The 21,242-nt window shown below is 33.6% G+C and overlaps 1 protein-coding gene across 1 annotated transcript in view; it reads left to right on the top strand.

The window, feature by feature from the left end:
• Positions 1-20,759, top strand: part of LOC124534475 (protein singed wings 2) — a 35,938-nt gene extending 15,179 nt beyond the window's left edge. Inside the window, exons 4-9 of the mRNA XM_047110371.1 lie at positions 3,106-3,268; positions 4,615-4,772; positions 12,641-12,814; positions 14,554-14,712; positions 15,495-15,695; positions 20,545-20,759. Of these exons, the coding sequence (XP_046966327.1) occupies positions 3,106-3,268; positions 4,615-4,772; positions 12,641-12,814; positions 14,554-14,712; positions 15,495-15,695; positions 20,545-20,730 (1,041 nt within the window). The 3' untranslated portion in view covers positions 20,731-20,759. The remainder of the gene's footprint in view (positions 1-3,105; positions 3,269-4,614; positions 4,773-12,640; positions 12,815-14,553; positions 14,713-15,494; positions 15,696-20,544) is intronic.
• The last annotated feature ends 483 nt before the right edge of the window (positions 20,760-21,242 follow it).

The raw sequence follows: 21,242 nt of genomic DNA, 5'->3' as shown, positions 1-21,242 counted from the left end.
AAACTCCGAGCATAGCCCTCTCCATTGCCCTTTGGGTGACCATGAGCCTTCTTATGAGACCCATTGTGAAGCACCACGTTTCAGAGCCGCAAGTCATCACTGGCAACACACACTGGTCAAAGACTTTTGTTTTGAGACACTACGGTATATGGGACGAGAAGATTTTTCGTAGCTTCCCGAACGCCGCCCGATTTATAGATTCGACGGTTGACCTCTTTTTCGAAGTTGGACTTACCTAATTGGATCGTTTTTCCCAGGTATATGTAGTCGTCGACAACTTCGAGTGTAGATTTACCGATTTTTATAGGAGTGGGCACAACCCATGTTGTGTGACGAAGATTCTGTTGTCTTATCTTCATCTTATCCATGTTCATTTTAAGACCCACTCGTTCGGAGGCTTTACCGAGGTCATTGAGCATTGTGGTTAAGTCTTCCATGGTTTCAGCCATGACTACTATATCGTCAGCATCTCGAAGGTGAGTGAGTCTCCTTGTCTCATTCCTCGCTGCAGCTGGATAGGTTTCGAGTTCTGGTCCTGTAGTCGGACTGACATATTCGTACTACGTTCGACTAGATAATGTGTTCGCATATTTTGCAGATGATAAATTAAAAATATTTTCTCTTACCCCGCACTATATAAGCCTTTGCGTAATTTATGCGGTTAAAAAAAAATAAATTAAAATTTCAACCGTGTCAACTTTATTTTTCGATTTTAGCAATATTTTATGCGTTGTGATCTTAAACTCCGGTATCCCTACACTTCCAATCGTTACTGACGACTTTCTTCATAAAGGAGGAGGTGACGACCTCCATGGTCGAGTGGTGTGTACACCGGTTTTCATGGGTACGCTACTCTGAGGTCCCGGGTTTGATTCCCGGCCGAGTCGATGTAGATTACCATTAGTTTTCGATGTTGTCTTGGGTCTGGGTGTTTGTGGTACCGTCGTTACTTCCATAACACAAGTGCTCCAGCTACTTATATATGTATGTGATGTTGTCTCATATTAATATACCTTGTGGGTTATTATTTAAAAAAAAAATCAACTCATCAACGTTAATTAACTTTTTATTGTGTCGAAGGATTTTGACAATTTTTTTTTGTTTGAAAGCTAGTGCTTCCCTTGTAGTCCCATTTTAATTTAGTCCAGTTCTGATGATGGTATCCATATGAAATTGAAATTTGCCATATGTATGTGCGCGATAAGTAAGTAGGTGAATAACTCAACAACACAACACCCAATTCTTTTATTACTTTTTAGTGCATATTCATTTGTTTTAAAATAGTGTCTTGTATGAAGTCGGTTTTTCTTTTTGTTAAAATGTTTAATTATTCATTTAGTGTTCTTAGTTTATCAGTACCTAATGTAAGTCCGGTTTTACTCTAATTTCTTTTTTGAGTAGTTTCTTATCTTTTATAATTCATAAGGCATATTCATAGACAGGATAAACCCTTAAATTTGAGTATAGAGTGAATATTTTGTAATATAAATACTCCTATAAATACTTTTAAATCGTAATTATCATTTTAATTCAGTTTTCATGTTATTCAGTTAAATGTAAAGTTATCAACAATTACAATTAAATAAGTTAAAGTAAATGGGAAAGCTACAAAATAGCAAGTAAATTTTGAGGCAGTCTAATTTGTTGTCCTTACGGTGCAGTCGTTTCTAATTAGTACCTTTGTTACTTAAGACGAATATAGACTAGAGTTTTAAGTATAAAAGGGTGATGTTAGGAGTAAGTCTAAAAGTTGTTATTTCCTTTTAGAATATCTTAATATCTATGATAACATCTACACGTAAAATAATAATTGAAATAGTAATGTATTTTAAAAGTAGAAAATACATATTTTAAAGTTCCTTTGTCGTTATGAACTTAATGTATTTCTGTAATATAATTGATGTTTTCCCATGAGTATAAGTTATGAAATTACGTAGATATGAATTAAACTTTACAAATTCCCATGTCAACGATGTGATAAATCTTAATGTAACTTCGATATACCATATAATCTACGGGGACTTGTTTCAGTCAACCGTCTGTGGTTAAAGCATTATTGTTATTTATGTTGGCTACAATATTAATATCCATTAAATATAAGTATCATCAATGTTATGTTATCGCAAATACATATATTCTTAATTAAATAAAAACGATTTCTATATTAATAACAAATAACTGTAAAAGTTACTTAATATATTCTTCAAAGGAAAATATTATTTGAGGAAACACATTCGATAAAATTCGAAGATCACATACTTCCCGAGTTACTGTAAAGTAAGCTTATATTATATTATTATAATGTCGTCGTTGGTGAAATTAATTTCTGTGAAACTTATCTCGTATGGAAAGGCGCGATACTCAACCTTAAGCCGGATTATTGTTTTGTGCTAGCAGATGATATGAAACACGTATGGAGCCAAAAGTCGTATCATTATTTTATTTTTTCTTGAGTCACTTTGCTTTCTTTCCATTCTTGATTCATCCATCTCTTGAATGGATGATCATCTGCCACCGGATCATCGCTTCACTGGTCTGAGTTTTCGGGGCGTTTAGGCGCCGTTGGTTGCCTCTGTGGTCCAGTTTGTGTTCCCCATGGTGGTGAATGCCTACCATCTTTTCTCAAAGAGCTTGATCGTTTCATTCAGAAGCATAATTGCTTGCATACCAAAAGGAAGTCAAGTGAACAGCTAGACTTCTTAACTTAGAACTGTTACCACTTGGAACTTGCTCTTACCAGGGCGTTAACTCATTTGGGTGTATTGTACTAAGTCATCGGTACAACACTGGCATATAAAACCCTGATAAACGCCGTAAGTAAAAGAGTTAAGAAAAGTAACGAATGACGTTCAGAAAAATTGCTGATCAATTGTCCTGTAATACATAATGTTTCCGTATTCAAGAAAGATCTACTTTACATATAATTACTAGCTGCTCATTGCTTTATCCAGATCGCAGCACCAATCAAATTCAATCTGATTATACACATTTAGGCCTACAAACCCTTCACATAGAAAACACACAAAAAATCTTTATCGGAATCAGTCCAATCACTCAGGAGTCGAGTTTCTTAAATACGTAAAGGAATTTGATTTTTTTTTACAGAAAATATCAATACACAACGCAACATCACTTTGGGAAGTACCCGCGGCCGTCGTGGAAAATATGACGCAGCTAAGAGAATTAGATCTTCGGAGCAACATGCTGAGGCACATGAAAGCAAATCTCTTACGAGGGCCACCTCATTTACAAACAGTTTACCTTGGCGGTACTATTGTCAAATAAATATTATATGAATAATGGTCAGTAGAGGCATTCTGTAAGAAGAAACTCGAAACTCACTGCAGAATCCGAGCGTTAAATATCAGAATATGTTATGTGACACTAACTATAATAATTATAAAATTTATAGACTACACGTATCAACATGGCGTACCGTAAGTCGATTGTCATTCCACGAGTGAGATACGAAGTGAGTTCTTACAGAATCGCAGAGCAGCAAGTAGATGATAACAACAACAGCCTGTAAATTCCCACTGCTGGGCTAAAGGCTCAATTTGAGAAGAAGATTTGAAACATATTACACCACGCTGTTCCAATGCTGGTTGGTGGAATACACATGTGGCAGAATTTCTATGAAATTTGTCACATGCAGGTTTCCTCACGATGTTTTCCTTCACCGCTGATTACGAGATTAATTATAAAGACAAATTAAGCACATGAATCAGGGGTGCTTGCCTGGGTGTGAACCCGCAATTATCGGATATGATGCACGCGTTTTAACCACTGGGCCATCTCGACTAAGTAGATGATAATGTTGGTCATATTATTTTGCTATTTGTTTGGGATTGCGCCTATTTAAAATATTATCCGAAGATATTTATTTGATTTGATAACCTACATAGTCTCTCTTTTAAAAATGAAATGTTATCTTTCATAAAGTCCAAGTATATTTTTGCCTCCTTGTTTATAGTCCTGCAATATATTATGTACTTAAGAAAAGAAAAAACAGGCTGCGGACTCACTATTGAGGGATAGCTTATCGGAAATATTATTTAAAACGGTAAATAAGTAAATAACTAAATGCACTTATCAACAGGAGTTGATAAAAGGCGTGTCAGAATTCAAAATATTACCACACATTTGACAGTGCCCATTATTCGTATAGTTATTATTACGTTATTATATATTTATCCTTCCACACAATCCATATCAATGCCCAAAGCATCTAATCAGTGTTCTCTTGCGATATATTTAGAACAATTTGATAATAATCTGAATTAATATTTAAACGTATTTTAAAGAAAACCCGTGGTAGGTTGTTTAATTGTAAGGTGAAATGAATGTTAGAAATCTCTTGAGTACAATTCATCAGTGCCTTCCAGGAAAAAGTGTCCATTCTCAATGCATACCAACGGAGATTTTGGGAATAGGTATTTCTGAATAACCACAAGATGGGGAAAATATAAGTATTTAATGTAAAATTTCATCGTCGATGAATATTCTTTAGAGATTTGGAAAAATTCTGACCTGTTTACGGGGATATCCGCTAATATTATTATAATATATGATTACAAGGTTGTTCTCTGTGCTTGATAATTATTGTAATTGTAGATAACAAATGGGACTGCAGCGATGGCGGACTCGATTGGCTGGCTATGGAGGATAGAAATGGAACAGTGAGGCGGAGATTGTTAGATTATTATGAACTGGTGTGTCACCAAAGGCTGTATAGAGGGAAACCACTTCACAAAGTAATGGATATTATTCGGGTAAGTTATCAGAGAAGGTTATTATTATTACATTAAAGGCGTGCATACATTTTTCTGTTGAAAGCCAGTGGTTAGAACACGTGCATCTTAACCGGTGGCTGCGGGTTCAAACCCGGGCAAGCACCGCTGAATATTCAGGTGCTTAATTTGTATTTTTAATTCATCTCGAGCTCGGCAGTAAAGGTAAACATCGTGAGGAAAACTGCATGTGTGTAATTTCATAGACATTCTGTCACATTTTTATTCCACCAAGCTGCATTGGATCAGCGTGGTGGAAAATGTTCCAAACCTTCTCAAAGGGAGAGGAGGCCATAACCCAGCAGTGGGAAATTTGCAGGCTGTTGTGGTTGTATAAATTGTTTTGATGTAAAAATTAGTAACAATTCTAGAAAAGGATTGGGTTTTTTTATTTATAACATTTCCTTAACTTGAAATTAGTATATGAAAATTATTATTATTTTAGTCAAACATAGACTTATAAAAACTTTCAAGTTAATCTTCATAAAACAAAATATTTCTAAGTACATAATTTGACAACTATTAATTTTTCGAGTCTCTTCAAGTTCAACTTACCGAAGATGTACTCTACGCATATAAAACAGACGTAATTCAAAACTGAAGGATCAGTTGAACGGTAGCGTGATATTGGAGCATGTAAACGACAAACGCATATATTTCAATGATAGACAACTGAGAAGTGTTTTGTTAAAGATGCTCTTTCCTAGCCTATGAAAATAATACTCAGGGCTAGATCATCAAATAATAAAAAAATAACATTAAAAACCAGTTTAAACGATAAAGATATTATAGTGGAAGCAATTGAGGGTAAAAAGTTTCATTTAAGTTCGATTTAAATTGAATACCAAAATTAAAAAAAAACAAAACAACAACAAATAATTGATACATCTATACGTGTGATAAAATTGGAGTGTCTGTTTATAATATTAAAATAGCCCTTTTTTACTCATTGTTTATGTATACCTACATGGTACACATATACCAAAATAGCATTTTTTTACAATTTTTGTCTGTTTGTCTGTTTGTTCCGGCCAATCTATGGAACGGCTGGACCGATTTTGACGGGTCTTTCACTGGCAGATAAATGATGTAATAAGGAGTAACTTAGGCTACAATAATATATTTTTTTAATTCAAACGCGTACAAGGTTGCGAGCAAATCTTGTTGAACCTAAATCTTAACATAGTTTGTTGAGAATTACAAATTATACTATTTAATTTAAAATGGGTTCTTGGCGCGAGTTGCTAAATACGGGTAAAACAGTAATTGTCGAAAACCCTATTGGAAATCATGCTTGTATGAGTTCGGTCGTCCCTCACGGATCAAATTATCACACAAGAAACACATTAAACGTAGAGCGTGTAGTAGCTTCTATTTTACATTTATGTATTGTATTCTATAATTCAATAGCATACTAACGATATGCTTACATATTTATATATGTAGCTAAGTTTCATATTTTGATTCATAAGAAAAGTTGACGTATGGACGGTAGCAAGTTTTGAGTCTTAGTTACCATAACTTGTATTATGAGGTGTAGTCTATAATGCTGATGTGTCCAGCCAGTTGAGTCTGTGCGCCCTAGATAAATATGTGTGGCGGAGACATCGACCGTCCATGCTAGCTGTGCCCCCCGGGAACCAAGTTGATCAAGGAAGCGCCATTGACACGCACGTTACGTGCTCTCAACCTTTCTGCCATCAGGCAGAAAGTGTGGATTTGTTTTGTTGCACCCTGAGTGACTTATATGATTATTATTTGGAATATATCGATTTGGAACAAGGTCCTGTAATGATATGAATAGAGTTTTGGTTTATAATTATATATTATACAAGCTTTACCCACCCACTTCGCTGGGCATTACGTTAATGTCACATTAACAGCCTGTAAATTTCCCACTGCTGGGCTAATGCCTCTTCTCCCTTTGAGAAGAAAGTTTTCGAGCATATTCCACCACGCTGTTCCAATGCGGGTTGGTAATCTACCAATGAAATTCGGCTACATGTGTATCTATACATTCATTAGTACATCTACACATTTTATTGAAATTAAACACATGTTGGTTTCCGCGTAATGTTTTCCATCACCATCGAGCAGTCTGAAATTTAGTTGCTTGTCCAGGCTTTGAACTCACAATCATCGGTTAAAATGCACGCGTTTTAACCATTGCGCCATCTCGGCTCATGTGGTCTCTTGGGCATTTGTCGCATCAAAATGAATTTTTAAATTTTCACTTTCATCATTATCATGAAACTTGTGGTTGAAGTTTGTTGAGAATTATAAATTATACTGTTTAATTCAAAATGGGTTCTTAGCGCGAGTTGCTAAATACAGTAATTGTCGAAAACCCTGTTGGAAATCATGCTTGTATGAGTTCGGTCGTCCCTCACGGATCAAATTAATTATCACACAAGAAACACATTAAAGGTAGAGCGTGTAGTAGCTTCTATTTTACATTTATGTATTGTATTCTATAATTCAATAGCATACTAACGATATATTTATATATGTAGCTAAGTTTCATATTAATTAATTCAAAAGTTATAACTTATTTGTTGTCGATGTAAAGTTGATTGTACCTTATTATTTAAATTTCTATAGTCTGTAAAAGTTTGCATCACACCGACACGTCGAAACTTTCAACCGTACCTCAAAGCATCCATGGGCATACATCAACCCGTTTTTGTCCACTGCTGGACATTGGCATATCGTGCATATGCCTTGGACTTCCAGTGTACGAAGACGGAAGTATGGCTCTTTGTCCAATATCAACAGCTACTCTCTCATTCGGTATTGTATCTCGTAAATGAAAGTACTCTTCGACTCGAAGTTTTAATTGGTTGTATCGAATGTAGTTTTTATTCGTTCTCGACCTTAGCGTACATGTTATCAATGATTTTTTGAAACAGTTGATAACATTTACGACACTTGACAGTTGACGACAAAGAAGAGGTTCTGGTGGTTCAACCAGTTACGGTTAATAAAGTTTGCTAGTGGAGCAGCACATATGAAACAGTTTATTTTAAACTTGATAGCGTGACAGATCGAGATGCATCTTGTTATAACAACAACAACAACATCAACAACAACAGTCTGTAAATTTCCACTGCTGGGCTAAAGGCCTCCTCTCCCTTTGAGGAGAAGGTTTGGAACATATTCCACCACGCTGTTCCAGTGCGAGTTGGTGGAATACACATGTGGCAGAATTTCTATGAAATTTGTCACAGGCAGGTTTCCTCACGATATTTTCCTTCACCGCTGAGCACGAGATGAATTATAAAGACAAATTAAGCACATGGATCAGCGGTGCTTGCCTGGGTTTGAACCCGCAATCATCGGTTAAGATGCACGCGTTTTTACCACTGGGCCATCTGGACGCTCTGTTATAATAACCTATACCGTAATTGAAGGCTAAATTATTAGGTTTGGTTCTAGTTCTTGATATAGTCTGTTTTTATCGTTGATCAACCCAGTCGTTGGCCTCGCTCGTCGTTTTTCAGAAGCTCTTGATGAAGATGCTCTTGTCCGAAAATCTGCAACTTGATCATTACGTTGACTAACTGTTTCGGTAGCTCTCAAAGAATAAATTCCGATTTTATTTACTTGTATACGTATTTCTTGTTGGTGTGATGTTTCAGTAGCTCAGCTTGTATGACGCAGCGTATTTCTCGTCGATGTTTCGATATTCTGTTTCATCTGTGGCATTGTAGGTAATGTGAAGAGTGTAGCTCCAGTTTTTTATTTCGATCGTAGTAATCGTCATACGGTCAGTGTGTTTTAGCGACACCTTGCCTTGTTTCGCTTAGTGGTAACAATATTTCGCTTTGTAATTTCTATACTAACAATTACAGCTGTGAGTTTAGGAGTCATGGGAGCATTAAAGCGAGTTTCATGCTCGCTGATATCAGTCAGTCATAAAATGAATACTTATGACGAAATTCGACAAAAAAATTGAGTGTACAGACAGATTCTAGAGATTTATATAGTAGTAAGGAAAGGATAAGGATAAAATAAATAAAAAACTTTAAGCGTCACGTCTCTAAACTCAAGTGGAAGAATTACGAGTATGTGACGAGCTACATAGCGCCTCACAGAACTTAAGCAATACATTTGTACGTCGTCATGTCGCTAGCCACTTGATAGCCACTTCATGCTCATACTTCATCTTCATTATATATTAAATAACTTCATAGGCCACTCCAAGAGCCATCTACATAAACACGTCACCGGAACTTTTGTATATAGGTACAGTACCACACAACTTAGACGTCGCATCGGCAAAATTCAGCATCGGCATCGCAGCGTAAAACCGATCACATCCGAATTAAGTACGCTATCCCAAATTATCAATATTTATTTCGTATGTGATTATAACCTTTATACAAACGTAATAACATGTAATATCATATGACCTAATATATTGGTTAATTTGACACGTCACTGACGCGAGAATCTATAGCGACGATTAGCGTCGAATGGCGCGATAGGGAGCTATCTATTGGTTGTATAAATCGGCAATAATCGGTTTTATTGAATTTGCCGATGCTACATCCAAGTTGTGCCGTATTATACCCGAAACATTTATCTAATAAATATTGCACAATCCTGCTCACTACAATGCCGTCGTTTTTTATACTACCACGCATCTCCTACATTTTTCCAGCTCTTTTAAACCTTTGTGAGATAACTCTTATTTTGTCTAATCTAAGGAGCACAGAGAAATAAAACTACATATTAAACTCATTGTCATTGCAGTGTTTTGTTTATGTTTTTCCATTTTGTTAACATTATTCATCACGTCGTAGCTGTCAAACGTAACGTATTCATGACCCCAAGTCTCTGGATAGTATAGTCTATGGATAATTTTATGACGCACTTATGACTTCATACAATATAATTTAGAGATACTAATGTCGGTTTGGTTTTCCCAACCGCAGACGCGAGTTATCAGGATGCGCTTCCATAAACAAGCGAACCGTAAAACGAATGTTTATCTGCTATTTTCTTCTCGGACCACATCAGACAGACTTTCATTGCTATGACTAACCTTTTAAATGTTACCGAGGTTAAAATTTATAATTTCATCATTGGTAAAAAGTTATGTATTTGTAATTTATACAAAAAATAAAAAAAGTGGGTTGTCCATAGAATCCCAATTATTATTTTAATTCTTACAGTAATGCTTTGTTGTACACGATATTGCACGTAGTGGTGTAGGGGATTAAAGCGTAGAGTTGTTTGGAGACGCTCGAGACCTGACAGAGGCACATAAAGACTATCCTCAGTGGATAAAGGATTCCTAAAACTAAATGAAAAGGTTAGAGTGAGAGCGATCCATGGTGCAAACACACAATCACCTGTCCCTTAAACGCAGTCCAGCCTAAACTGAACTTTATTTCTAAATCAATTAGAGATCCATTAACATTGGAATTTATTGGTAATTTTTTAATACCCGGATCTGCTACTTTTTAAATTGTTTGTCGTGTACATTTGTACTTTTAATCATCACCATTTTAAATACTATAGTTAATCCGTTTCTACCGATTTTTTATTTAAAATAATTGTGTTGTGATCTATTACTTTAATGAGTATCCCCAATGTTATTATTTTTAAATATCTTCCATGTACTTATCAATTAGTTAACTTTTTATTACTCGTAGACTAATGTCTACGAGTAATAATAATTGATAATTCGCTGCTCTTAACAGCCGTCAATTATATTTGCTTGCGTGGACAATAGACCGCTACTCAGTACGAAGAATCTCAGTAGTATTTTAAGTCAATTTTGATAATAAACGGTCTGAGAATGAGCTTTACCTAATATTGTGTGAGAGGTGCTATTTAGTACAACGTATTGAAAATAAAACAATTTAAAGACAAGAGAATTTGAGAAGTTTATTATTGACATTTGTCAAATATCCCTATATAGAATAGGACTCGTAAAAAGGGTCCATACTTTTTTTGAGTACAACTTTTAGCAATAAATCACTGTCCATTAGCTATACAATTCTACCTTTCCTTTTAGACAGTTTAATTCGTAAAACAATTTATTTTGTTACAAAATTTTATAGAATAATATCAAATCAGGGTTTAGTTGCTCATAGCATCTCACAAGTACTTTGGACATAATCAAGTCGTTGAATCCCTGTACTGGAAAAGGCCATTTTCCTCGCTGTTTGGCTTGTAATAACAAAAATACTTTTCTTTACTAAGAGAGCACTGGTATACACTTATGGGTAATCACTGGCAATTTCTGATTGTTTTTACCTTTATTATGGATATAAATTGTGTAAGAATAATTAAAGGTAATAAATATAATAATAATTAAATAATTTAAGAAGATGTTTGTTCTGTGAGAACATGTTTTTTGCTCCGATTTCTATTTATATCGCAATTAAGCTACTAAGCTACCCTGTGCTAAATTCATAGATAATCCGATACAAAAAAAAAATCTGAAAAATGCTCCATAGTTAGTACACCATGCAAGTTGGGTCACTGAATCAAAACTGTACACTTAGATGCGCAATTTTGAAGTTATAAACATTTAGTATATCCCTAACTATATGGCTGATTATAATTAATATTGAGTATAATAAAACGTCTCCTTAGTATCGAGCAGGATTGTGGAATATTTATTAAAAAATGTTTCGCGTATATACATATTCGTCTAGTTTCGGCGACTAAAACAATTCTTACCAGAGCCTATCTTGTTTCGAAAACATAGTTTTTTATGCATAATTGTTGACATGCGCTTGGAGTGGCCTATGGAATGATTTACAATGTAATTATGGCGTGCAGTTGTGGTATGCGCTTGAGGTGACTATCAAGTGGCTAGTGACGTAACGACGTACAGATATACTGCTACAGTTTTTATTATATAATTGTATATTCTTTACGATTTTTGAGTAATAGTTTCATAGAAATATAATGAATATGTGTTTTAACAACAGAACGGCTTACAAATAATTAGGTTATGTAATGCTACGTGGTCTCTTATAAATAACCAATTTGTTAGTAAAGAAAACTTTTACCAACCAACCTTAAACTCGTATGGACCCAGAACCATGGATTTAATGTTACGTACGTTGCGTCTGTAGTTACGCTTTCTTACTTATCCTTTAATAGTACATGGTTTCAACAATAGTCCAATAGTACTAGTGTCTCTGTCCCGGCCTCGAACATAATTTATTAGTGACTAAGGAAAAGGCGTAGGCGCTTTTCGTAAAGATTAGCGGGAGTTCTCTTAATGTACTGGATGCCCGCAAAGGTCATACCGTCAAAAGCATATGCAAGATACCCATGCAGAGGATATCCGAAAAGTCGTTATCCTTAAAAGGATGAATTTAAAATTAATCATTTATCCTCTTTAGAAATCAGTATCCACTAATAATGACGAATAATGATGAATTGCCTTAAAAGTATATTTTTAGAACCAGAAGTAGGAAGTAGGCTAACCTCTAAAACAATTATCCTGAATTTACAATAACAGTCAATCAACCATAAAAGAAAAACATTTAGTCTACAACACAAAAAACCATCAATAATCACACTACACAGACATAAAGACCTGGAGACCTGTAATATAGGTATTCTTATACCCATCACGGGCGCCAGTCTCTCACAAATGTCTTCTTATGTAAGATGTCTATTATGTATGTCTAGTATGTATGTAAGATGTCTATAGTATTTTTGTGAAGAGAGAAAATAAATGACTTTATTATTATTATTATAATCATAATGCCGATCCGAAATTTGTCAGCCGCAAAACTCCCGCCTTTTTTTTAAGGGAATTTGTTATAAGTGACGCCGATGTTGCTTGTTCATTCCAACAATATATATTTATGATCTAGATGGTGCGAGAGACTTGTCCGGATCCTTGTGCTTGCGCAATGACCCACGTGGTCTCTGATCGTAAAGGGACAGTGATTCCATTAATCACAGTCGATTGTTCAAAGAGAAACCTAGAGAGCCCTCCTTCTTCTTTACCGCCCAGTACTACAACTCTTCGTCTTGAAGGAAATAAGGTAATATATACAATATACATACATATACATATTTAATAAAAGTATGTATGCTTTTTTGATATTGTTTATTAATAAATCGTTAATAGTAAGAGCTTTCTATATTATGCAAAAAGGTATCCCATAGTAAGTAAGTTATAGTTATATTTTCACGAACTTAGTATTGCTGTGTTATTGCCTTTGATATAGCAATTGAGCCAGTATATTAGACATTGCATTTTAGAACCCGTGGGCCGAATCTGTTTTAATTCGGTCAGTTCATTGTTGTCTAATAACCGGAATAATCCGGTCTGTTTACTGTTATCTAATGATCGATAAGTTGAATAATGATAATACATAGTAATTCGATTATGAGATTCTCAAACGATTCCATCGTATCTGTTGTTTAATAAGTAATATATAGCGAAAACAACTTCGTACTACTTGGGTGTTCCTCGTATACGTCCCTTTTTTGGTTGTTTTAAATTTGTAACAGAGATTTTTTTGTAATAAGAAACGTATGTATATGTATATAGTACTTACTAACACAAATGTTTGCATTGAAGTGCCGCGTCGACGTAATGAAATGAGGGTTTTATTTGTGTGTGTGGTCTGATTCGCTGATCGCAAACATAATTCCTTCCAATCATGTCACTTGGATTCACACATGTAACAAGATCTAATTGCTTCCTCTGCGTAATTGGAGAACTGATATTTTGTTTGGTCAAGGAATTTTTCGTACCTTTGTTATCGATTAAAAGCGATTGCAAGCATTTCGTTGCGAAATTGCATTTGTATTCACTTGTATATTATATTTCGAAATTCGTGGTACTAAAGTAAAAAAATATGTGACAGTTCGATAAAAATATGACTAAATAATTCAGAATTTAATATTTGAATTATTCTTTATTGCACACCACAAACAAAACACAAAAAGGAACACAAAATTAATAAAATAAAAAAAAATAATTAAAAAAAAATACAAAAGTAGTACATTAAAAGTGTTGTACAAGGGGCGGACTTATGGCTTATTAGCCATCTCTTCCAATAATATTCTATAATTTGGAAAGACAGTCTGATAAAAATACGATGCTAGTTTACTAAACAGACTTTAAAACTATAATCATAACTTTTGAATATTTACCATTTATTCTATTGCCAAACCGTTATACTTTTTGTGCTGTATTTCGGTTTGAGGGGGTAATTAAATGGCTTGACTTGTCAAGTCATTGAATCTCAGATTCCATTGTTGTCTACGCATTAACGTTAGTAGAATTATTTTATATATCACAAAATGATGTCTAGGGGGAACGACTTTGTTCAGTAATCATCATTGCAAAAATGGTCCAATTTTGGCCAAATTTTGGTTTAAATCTGAACGCTCATTGGATAGCGGCAGCGATGACACAATAGGCGACCAATAAGGGTCAAGATTAATAGGAAATTATCTAAGTTCACTTTAATTTGCGTTTTAGGAGCTTGAGATAAATATTAATTTTAATTCTAAATTTTGTGTATGCCTTACGTGTTCTCTAAACATTATATAATATTTAAAACTGATGTCTCTATGTGCTGTTTACATACCATAAAGTTGACCATTTGCCAGTACACTCTTAGACTTTATAAACACATAATATACATGGACATATGTGGACTTACTAAATAAAATATGAGAACGAATAAGAATTTGAAATGAAATTAGTTTGGTTGAAAATATGTTTAAACTAAAACAATGTTTTATAATGTTTCCTTGTCATTTCCAGTTAAGCAGTATTCGACAGCTGGTCCAAAATCCTCAGTACCAGAAGCTGGTAGACTTATACCTTGACAACAACAGTATTCAAACCGTCAAGGAACTAGAAGGATCTGAGTGGTTTACTACTTTTAGAGTTCTAAGTCTCCGGGGAAACATGTTGAAGCAGGTGAATTATAACTAATACTAAAAGTAAGGGGAACTGGATTTTCTATTACTGTTAATCTTTTAAACTTTTGTACTCTGTCATTAAGCAGATGACATAACATTTTAAATCATAAAGCAACTCAAATCAGACTCATATATAACTGTTATATATACTTGAAATTCCAAAGTATTGGTTAAGTATTAATAATTTTTTTTATAATGTTTCTTGTGATGATTATATTCGATGATTAAATTCAATTAAAAACATATGATTGACATTGCGTACAGACTTACAGGGTAATTAAACAGCTTTTTATGCTATACGACATTATTTAATCTAAATCTTCATTTCATAGTATAAAACAAAGTCTCATAATTACTCAACGGATTTTGATGCGGTTTTTTTTAATAGATTCAAGAGGAAGGTTTTTATATTATAATACATGTACAATAAAGTATACTAATTTTAGGAGTTTCTAATCTGATATCGTAAATAAATACGTTTTTATAAAAACACTAACATAAAACATTTTTGCGATTATATTGCAAACTATGTAATGTTACATAGTAACATTATCTAATGATTGAAAAACTGTGAACACTGTAAGACAGTCTGTAGTATATTTGGAATCAGCATTACACCCGTTTGAAGCCGGGCGGGTTGCTAGTAAATAAAAAAAAAACTATTTTACTTTAAATGATGACAAATACATCATTATTTTTTTAGAACAGTCTCTATAGTGGTAGACAAGAATTTCAACTTATTATTCTACTGACTACTATCATGTAATTTTTATCTTTCAGATACCAGTGTACGCCTTCGATAAAGCCTTTCAAGGGAACAACAATATAATGCATGTGTTTTTAGGACACAATCCGTGGCGATGCGATTGCCACTTTATACCGAGATTTCAAGGGTTGCTCTTGAAATATAAGAGGGTGATACGGGACTTAACAGATATAAGATGTGCTAAATCAGACGACAAATCTATTTCTTTTGTTCAGGTGAGTTGAACATATTTTTTATAAAGTAAAGTAACAGTCTGTACATTTCCCACTGCTGAGATAAGGCCTCCCCTTCCATTAAGGAGTGTTTGGAACATATTCCATCACGCTGTTCCAATGCGGGTTGTTAGAATGCACATGTGGTAAAATTTTGATGAAATTAGATACATGTAGGTTTCCTCACGATGTTTTCCTTCACCGCTGAGCACGAGATGAATTATAAACACAAATTAAGGACAAATATATAGTGGTACTTGCCTTGGTTTTAACCCGAAATCATCGGTTAAGATGCACACGTTCTAACCACTGGGCCATCTCAGCTCATAGATATTCGTGTTATGAGAAATCTTGTCTTACAAATGCGTTACCAATCATGAGAACTAAAACGTATTATGTCCCTTGTGCCTGAATTTACACTCGATCACTCACCCTTCAAACTAGTTTAGCTATAGAATATATTATAATAGACAAAGTTTTACCATTAACTTATATTTTTATTACTTATGAATAATTTAATTGGAAGAATAATTAGTCGATAAGTTATATATAGATTCACTTTTCGGTAAATTGTTTTAAGAAAATAAATTCCCTATTTTTATTTTTAAGAAATTTTTGGAACTTTTTTAGATACATATCTCTTTTTAAATTCTTAAATATTCACATTCCTAAATTTCCAAGGGGAAACACACATTTTTACATTAACCCCTTTAACAGTTTTAAGCGATCCTTTCTGATCCTGATACTTTCTTCTCTTTCTTGAAAATAAATACAGTATATTAAATAAATATATATTAAACGTTAAAATTAATAGACATTGTTATATAACTCACTTGTACATATCAACAAGTAAAGTAAAGAACATAACACTGTTTTGAATAAACCGCTGCTATTATTTTGTGTGGTATCAAGAATCTAACACGTAGTAATAAATATAATCCTAATGAATTTGATGAAATATATGAAAGTAAGATTGTTTATTTATTTGTTACGCTTTTAAGTCTCAAGTACTTGTAAGGAGTACAAAAAACGTAGGGTATAGGGTATGTTATAAAAAACATAGTTACAGCTATTTCAAATCTCCAAGGTCTCTCTTGGAGTTGAAGGTTTAACCTTCCTCGGTTCTTCAAATACACTGTACTCTGGAGGCCTTCGGGTCATATTGACCCGATGGCAAAAATATGAAGTAATTGTTTTGAATTAAATACAAAATTTAATGTTTAAATCATAATATTTTTAAATCATATTTATTAAATACGAATAAAATCACATTAAACGACTATATTATACGTATATTGCTCATTATCTTGGCAACACGAAAGGCTCAAAACTTCAGAATGTTTTAGTCATATTATGTATTTCTTACATTTTTTACAGATTTTTGAAGATTTTACATCTTTTGAAGATGGACATACACTGCACCTTTTCCTTTTATTACAACTCTGAGTAGTTGAATTATTAGTTGTCTCGGTTACATCTGACTGTATTCGTACTTCATAGCACTAATTCCCGCGAAGCATTTGTCCTAAGAAGAGTTTGCCTACGCTCGATGTGATCATTTACCAATCCCATGCCTAATTTCTCTAGAAATTGTCTCCAGTCTGGATGGGTGTCACGGTATAATAAGAAAGCATAGAAACATGAAATATCAATCATATTATGAAATATAACTATTGGCCACCTTCTTGTTTGTTGTCACAACTATAGACCGATGCCATTTTATCTAGAAAGTCTACAGCACCTTTTCTTGTCCATGATCATTTTTGGTTTCTTCTGCTCTGAATGATGTATTTCTGTTTTTTTTTTTGTGATTTGTGCTCAACAGAATTACATTTTTATTGAGAGAACCATTTTTGAATTGAATGCAACAGTAGATGAAACACAGGTTTAGGATAATTCTCCATTTCACTAACTATTTTATCTTCAGAATTTATATCGTAGTTTAGGATTTGCGAAATCATAGAATTAGTCAAATTGTGAGCCATTTCAAACACTAGCGGAATACGTCCGATCCAAACAACAAATGAATCAAATAAAAATAATCGTCTCACGAAACTAATGTAATGTAACCGCATGCAGATGTAAACAAATATTTTTCTCAATTTACTTTCAACAATAACACAATCAGTGATGATTGAGGTTTGACTAATATTTATAAATTGTAACCATATCCTTAGAATTCAACAAAGCATCATTGTTAACGAACACTGGCTTTTGTGACCCGAGGGTTTTTTTCATACTCGGGTATTATTGACCCGAGGAACCTCATATGGAAAAAACTTATTCTAGCTAAGATAAGAGACTTTTCTATAATTTTACAGTACTGATATAGAATGAATACATAATTAATAATTGTCCTGAAGTCTTAATAAATTATATTAAAAATTACAACTTTTATTGCCAGTTAAACATCAGATTCGGGTCAATATGACCCGAAGAACCGAGGAAGGTTAAGCTAATTTGGTAAAGGAACATGATGGAAAAATAAAGCTATTTAAATATATCGACAAATTAAGTGACATCACTACATAGTATAGTACAAAGTCGCTTTTTCTGTCCCTATAGCCCTATGTAATATGTATGCTTGAATCTTTAAAACTACGCAAAGGATTTTGATGCGGTTTTTTTAAATAGATTGAGTGATTCGAGAGGAATGTTTTTGTATACAAAACATTGACAATATTACAAAGCATAACTGATAATTTTAGAAATTTGTAATGTGACGTCGTAAATAAACAAATTCTGTAGTATATTTAGTATCAGTATTGCACTCGCGCGAAGTCGGGTCGGGTCGCTAGTCAGTAATAATAGGCACATTGTTTAAGCGCACGGCGATTGTAAGTGTGCACTTCAAAAATCTTAGTGACTGAATGGACCTTTGTTTAATAATAATCGTTTCGAGACCAACTTCCTCTGTAATGTGTTTGACATAAGTTTCAATTTATTGACCTATTGTTTCTTTTTATTTACTTGAAACCTTTGATAACAATACTTATGCTGTTTATGTAATCGGACGTTGCATTGGGTAACGAGAAACGGTTTAGAAAACTTTATATGGCATACGGTGGTAGTGTTATCCTTGCTATCAATAAGTGTCTTTATTCTTTATTCATAAAATATTCTTGCATTTGATATTGAATCAAACATATATGTTTGTTCGTAAAACTTAAAAATATTTGACTCACAATATATGCTCTCCTATTTCACTGTCAGTTGAAGATATGTTAATTTTGCTTTACGCACTGTGTCCTGAATATGACGTACTCTAAAATATATCCTACTCATAAAACTATATTCTATTTAAAAAAATCACGCAAAGCCCATTGTGATTATGATCATAAAAACGTAGTATTTACTCTATTCTTGTAGCTTACTACGACATAAACAATAACAAACAGAAAATATTCCTTCAGTCGGCCGTTACTAAAAAGAAGTTTGAATGCAAGTATGTGTCAGTGGTGAAGGTGCTTGAAATTATAGAATCCTGATCATAAAGTTAAACGGATACTAATTATCTTTTAGATTGAATATCAATACTCCTATTTTTATTTCAATTTCATAATAAAAAAATATAAAACCGCACTTGCAAATGAGTGTACGTCCTTAATGGTAGCGATGTGTTTTCGCTGGCTCACCGAACGGGTTCGTATATTACCAGTATTTACAGACTAAGGAAATTTAAAGCAGTGCTTAGTTGAATAAGGCTGTAAGAGCAGGTGACTTTGATTCAGTATTTTTTAAGTATTATAATCATCCTGTAAATACCTTTTAATGGTGATCAATTGGATATAAAATCAAAAATTTTTTATTACACCACAGTGTACGAAAATTTATTGAAAATATATTTTATTCTAACATATAGAAAAGGTTAGACACGTTTTTAAGCTGACGCAATAGCCCAATTATATGTGTCAATAGTAAAATGGTTAAAGGCCGTCTGGCGATATAAATCAAATCCAAATCAAATGAAATATATTTCATTCAAGCGAGCTTCACAATACAGCATTATTGAATCGACAATATTTTGGGACTATTGTTGTCCTCACACAATTTTAAGGTTTAATTAAAGGGGTAAAATAATAATAAGTCATTGCTACCATTTTAAAATAGTAGTAGCAATGACTGTGATGATAATACAATGCGATAACAACCTAATAATATGAGTCGTCAATGATATTATTGTGTTGTGGAGTTTTTCACTGAATTACATAAGGCAGGATCCTTATGTTATTCAGGTATCTTCTTTTCAGGGTAGATAGTAACCATTTACGCTAGATAAACATTCGATACCGCCAATCAGCAATTCTTAATATTCTTGTGTTCCAGTTTGAAGGATGAGTGATCTTGTGTAGGTTACTTGTGCAGGTTACGTTTGCAAGAGATCTTTGCCAATGCTAGCGTCGCATAGGTGTGATGTAAGGAATGTTTAATATTTCTAATAGCGCCACTGTCTATGGGCGGTGGTTACCTCTTACCACGAGGCTCAATTGCGGGGCTATCTATTACATGATTTATAAAAATGCTCACATAACATACATAATGATTTCAGAGGAATATCTTAAAGAATTGTTCTGTTATTGACACTTATTTTCATGACTGATTAGTCATGAACAGTTCATACTATTCCAATCATTTCGTCGGAAAAAAAAGGCCAAAGCCAAATGAGAATGAAATTGCATTTTCATTTTTGATTGTATATAATGACCATACGTGCTCTTTGATAAAAACCCTTAGTTACAAATTGATTATTCTTATTTTAAACAAAAAATGAGACTTACATACATAGAATGTTTTGAGTTTTTATTAACTAACTGAATAGTTTTATTAAAGTTGATCATTTATTCTCTTGCAGATAAGTACAATGTCACTAGGCAACGTTTGCCGGAACAATGACATGAAAATGCCGATAAGTACTATTAATATTGTTAATTTGATCCTTCTGGCGCTTATAACGTCAGTTATTGGCAAGTTCTTATACGATTGGCACCGGTTTAGAACAACGGGGGAATTACCTTGGATATCTGCAGTTATGCCGTAATCATAACTAAATAGACTTATGTCTTTTAATAAAAAAAATAACCTAACAATATTGTATCGGCTTCCGAACATAACTGTCATTAAAACGACACTGTCAAAATAAGGTAAAAATGTACCGTTTTTGATAGTGTTAGTCCCAAATAAAACTTTTCTGTATAAACATGCTAAAACTCATAACAGAATAATTAAATAATTAACAGAATACACGCAAAAATGTAGTGTAACCATAAGTTCATATTAAAACGGTTCACTAGTGATGTATGAAGTGTCATTTAACAGAATGGCCCTGCTGGAATAATCTCACATAGTTACCACAAATATCCATGTAACAAGAAGTTTTTTTCTACACTAATCCCTTTCGGTGGTCACCATACTATCGTCAAATATATGTATCAACATATATAGAACGATAACCAAACCTTTGATTTGCTTACTATAATCGACCACTTTCTAAAGTATTTTAAATAAATATAAATGCACACTGTTTAACCAAGTTTAATTATATATCCACAA

Source organism: Vanessa cardui, chromosome 12, assembly GCF_905220365.1.
Source record: "Vanessa cardui chromosome 12, ilVanCard2.1, whole genome shotgun sequence".
NCBI classification, from domain to species: domain Eukaryota; kingdom Metazoa; phylum Arthropoda; class Insecta; order Lepidoptera; family Nymphalidae; genus Vanessa; species Vanessa cardui.
This window is presented reverse-complemented; position numbering and strand designations above follow the sequence as displayed.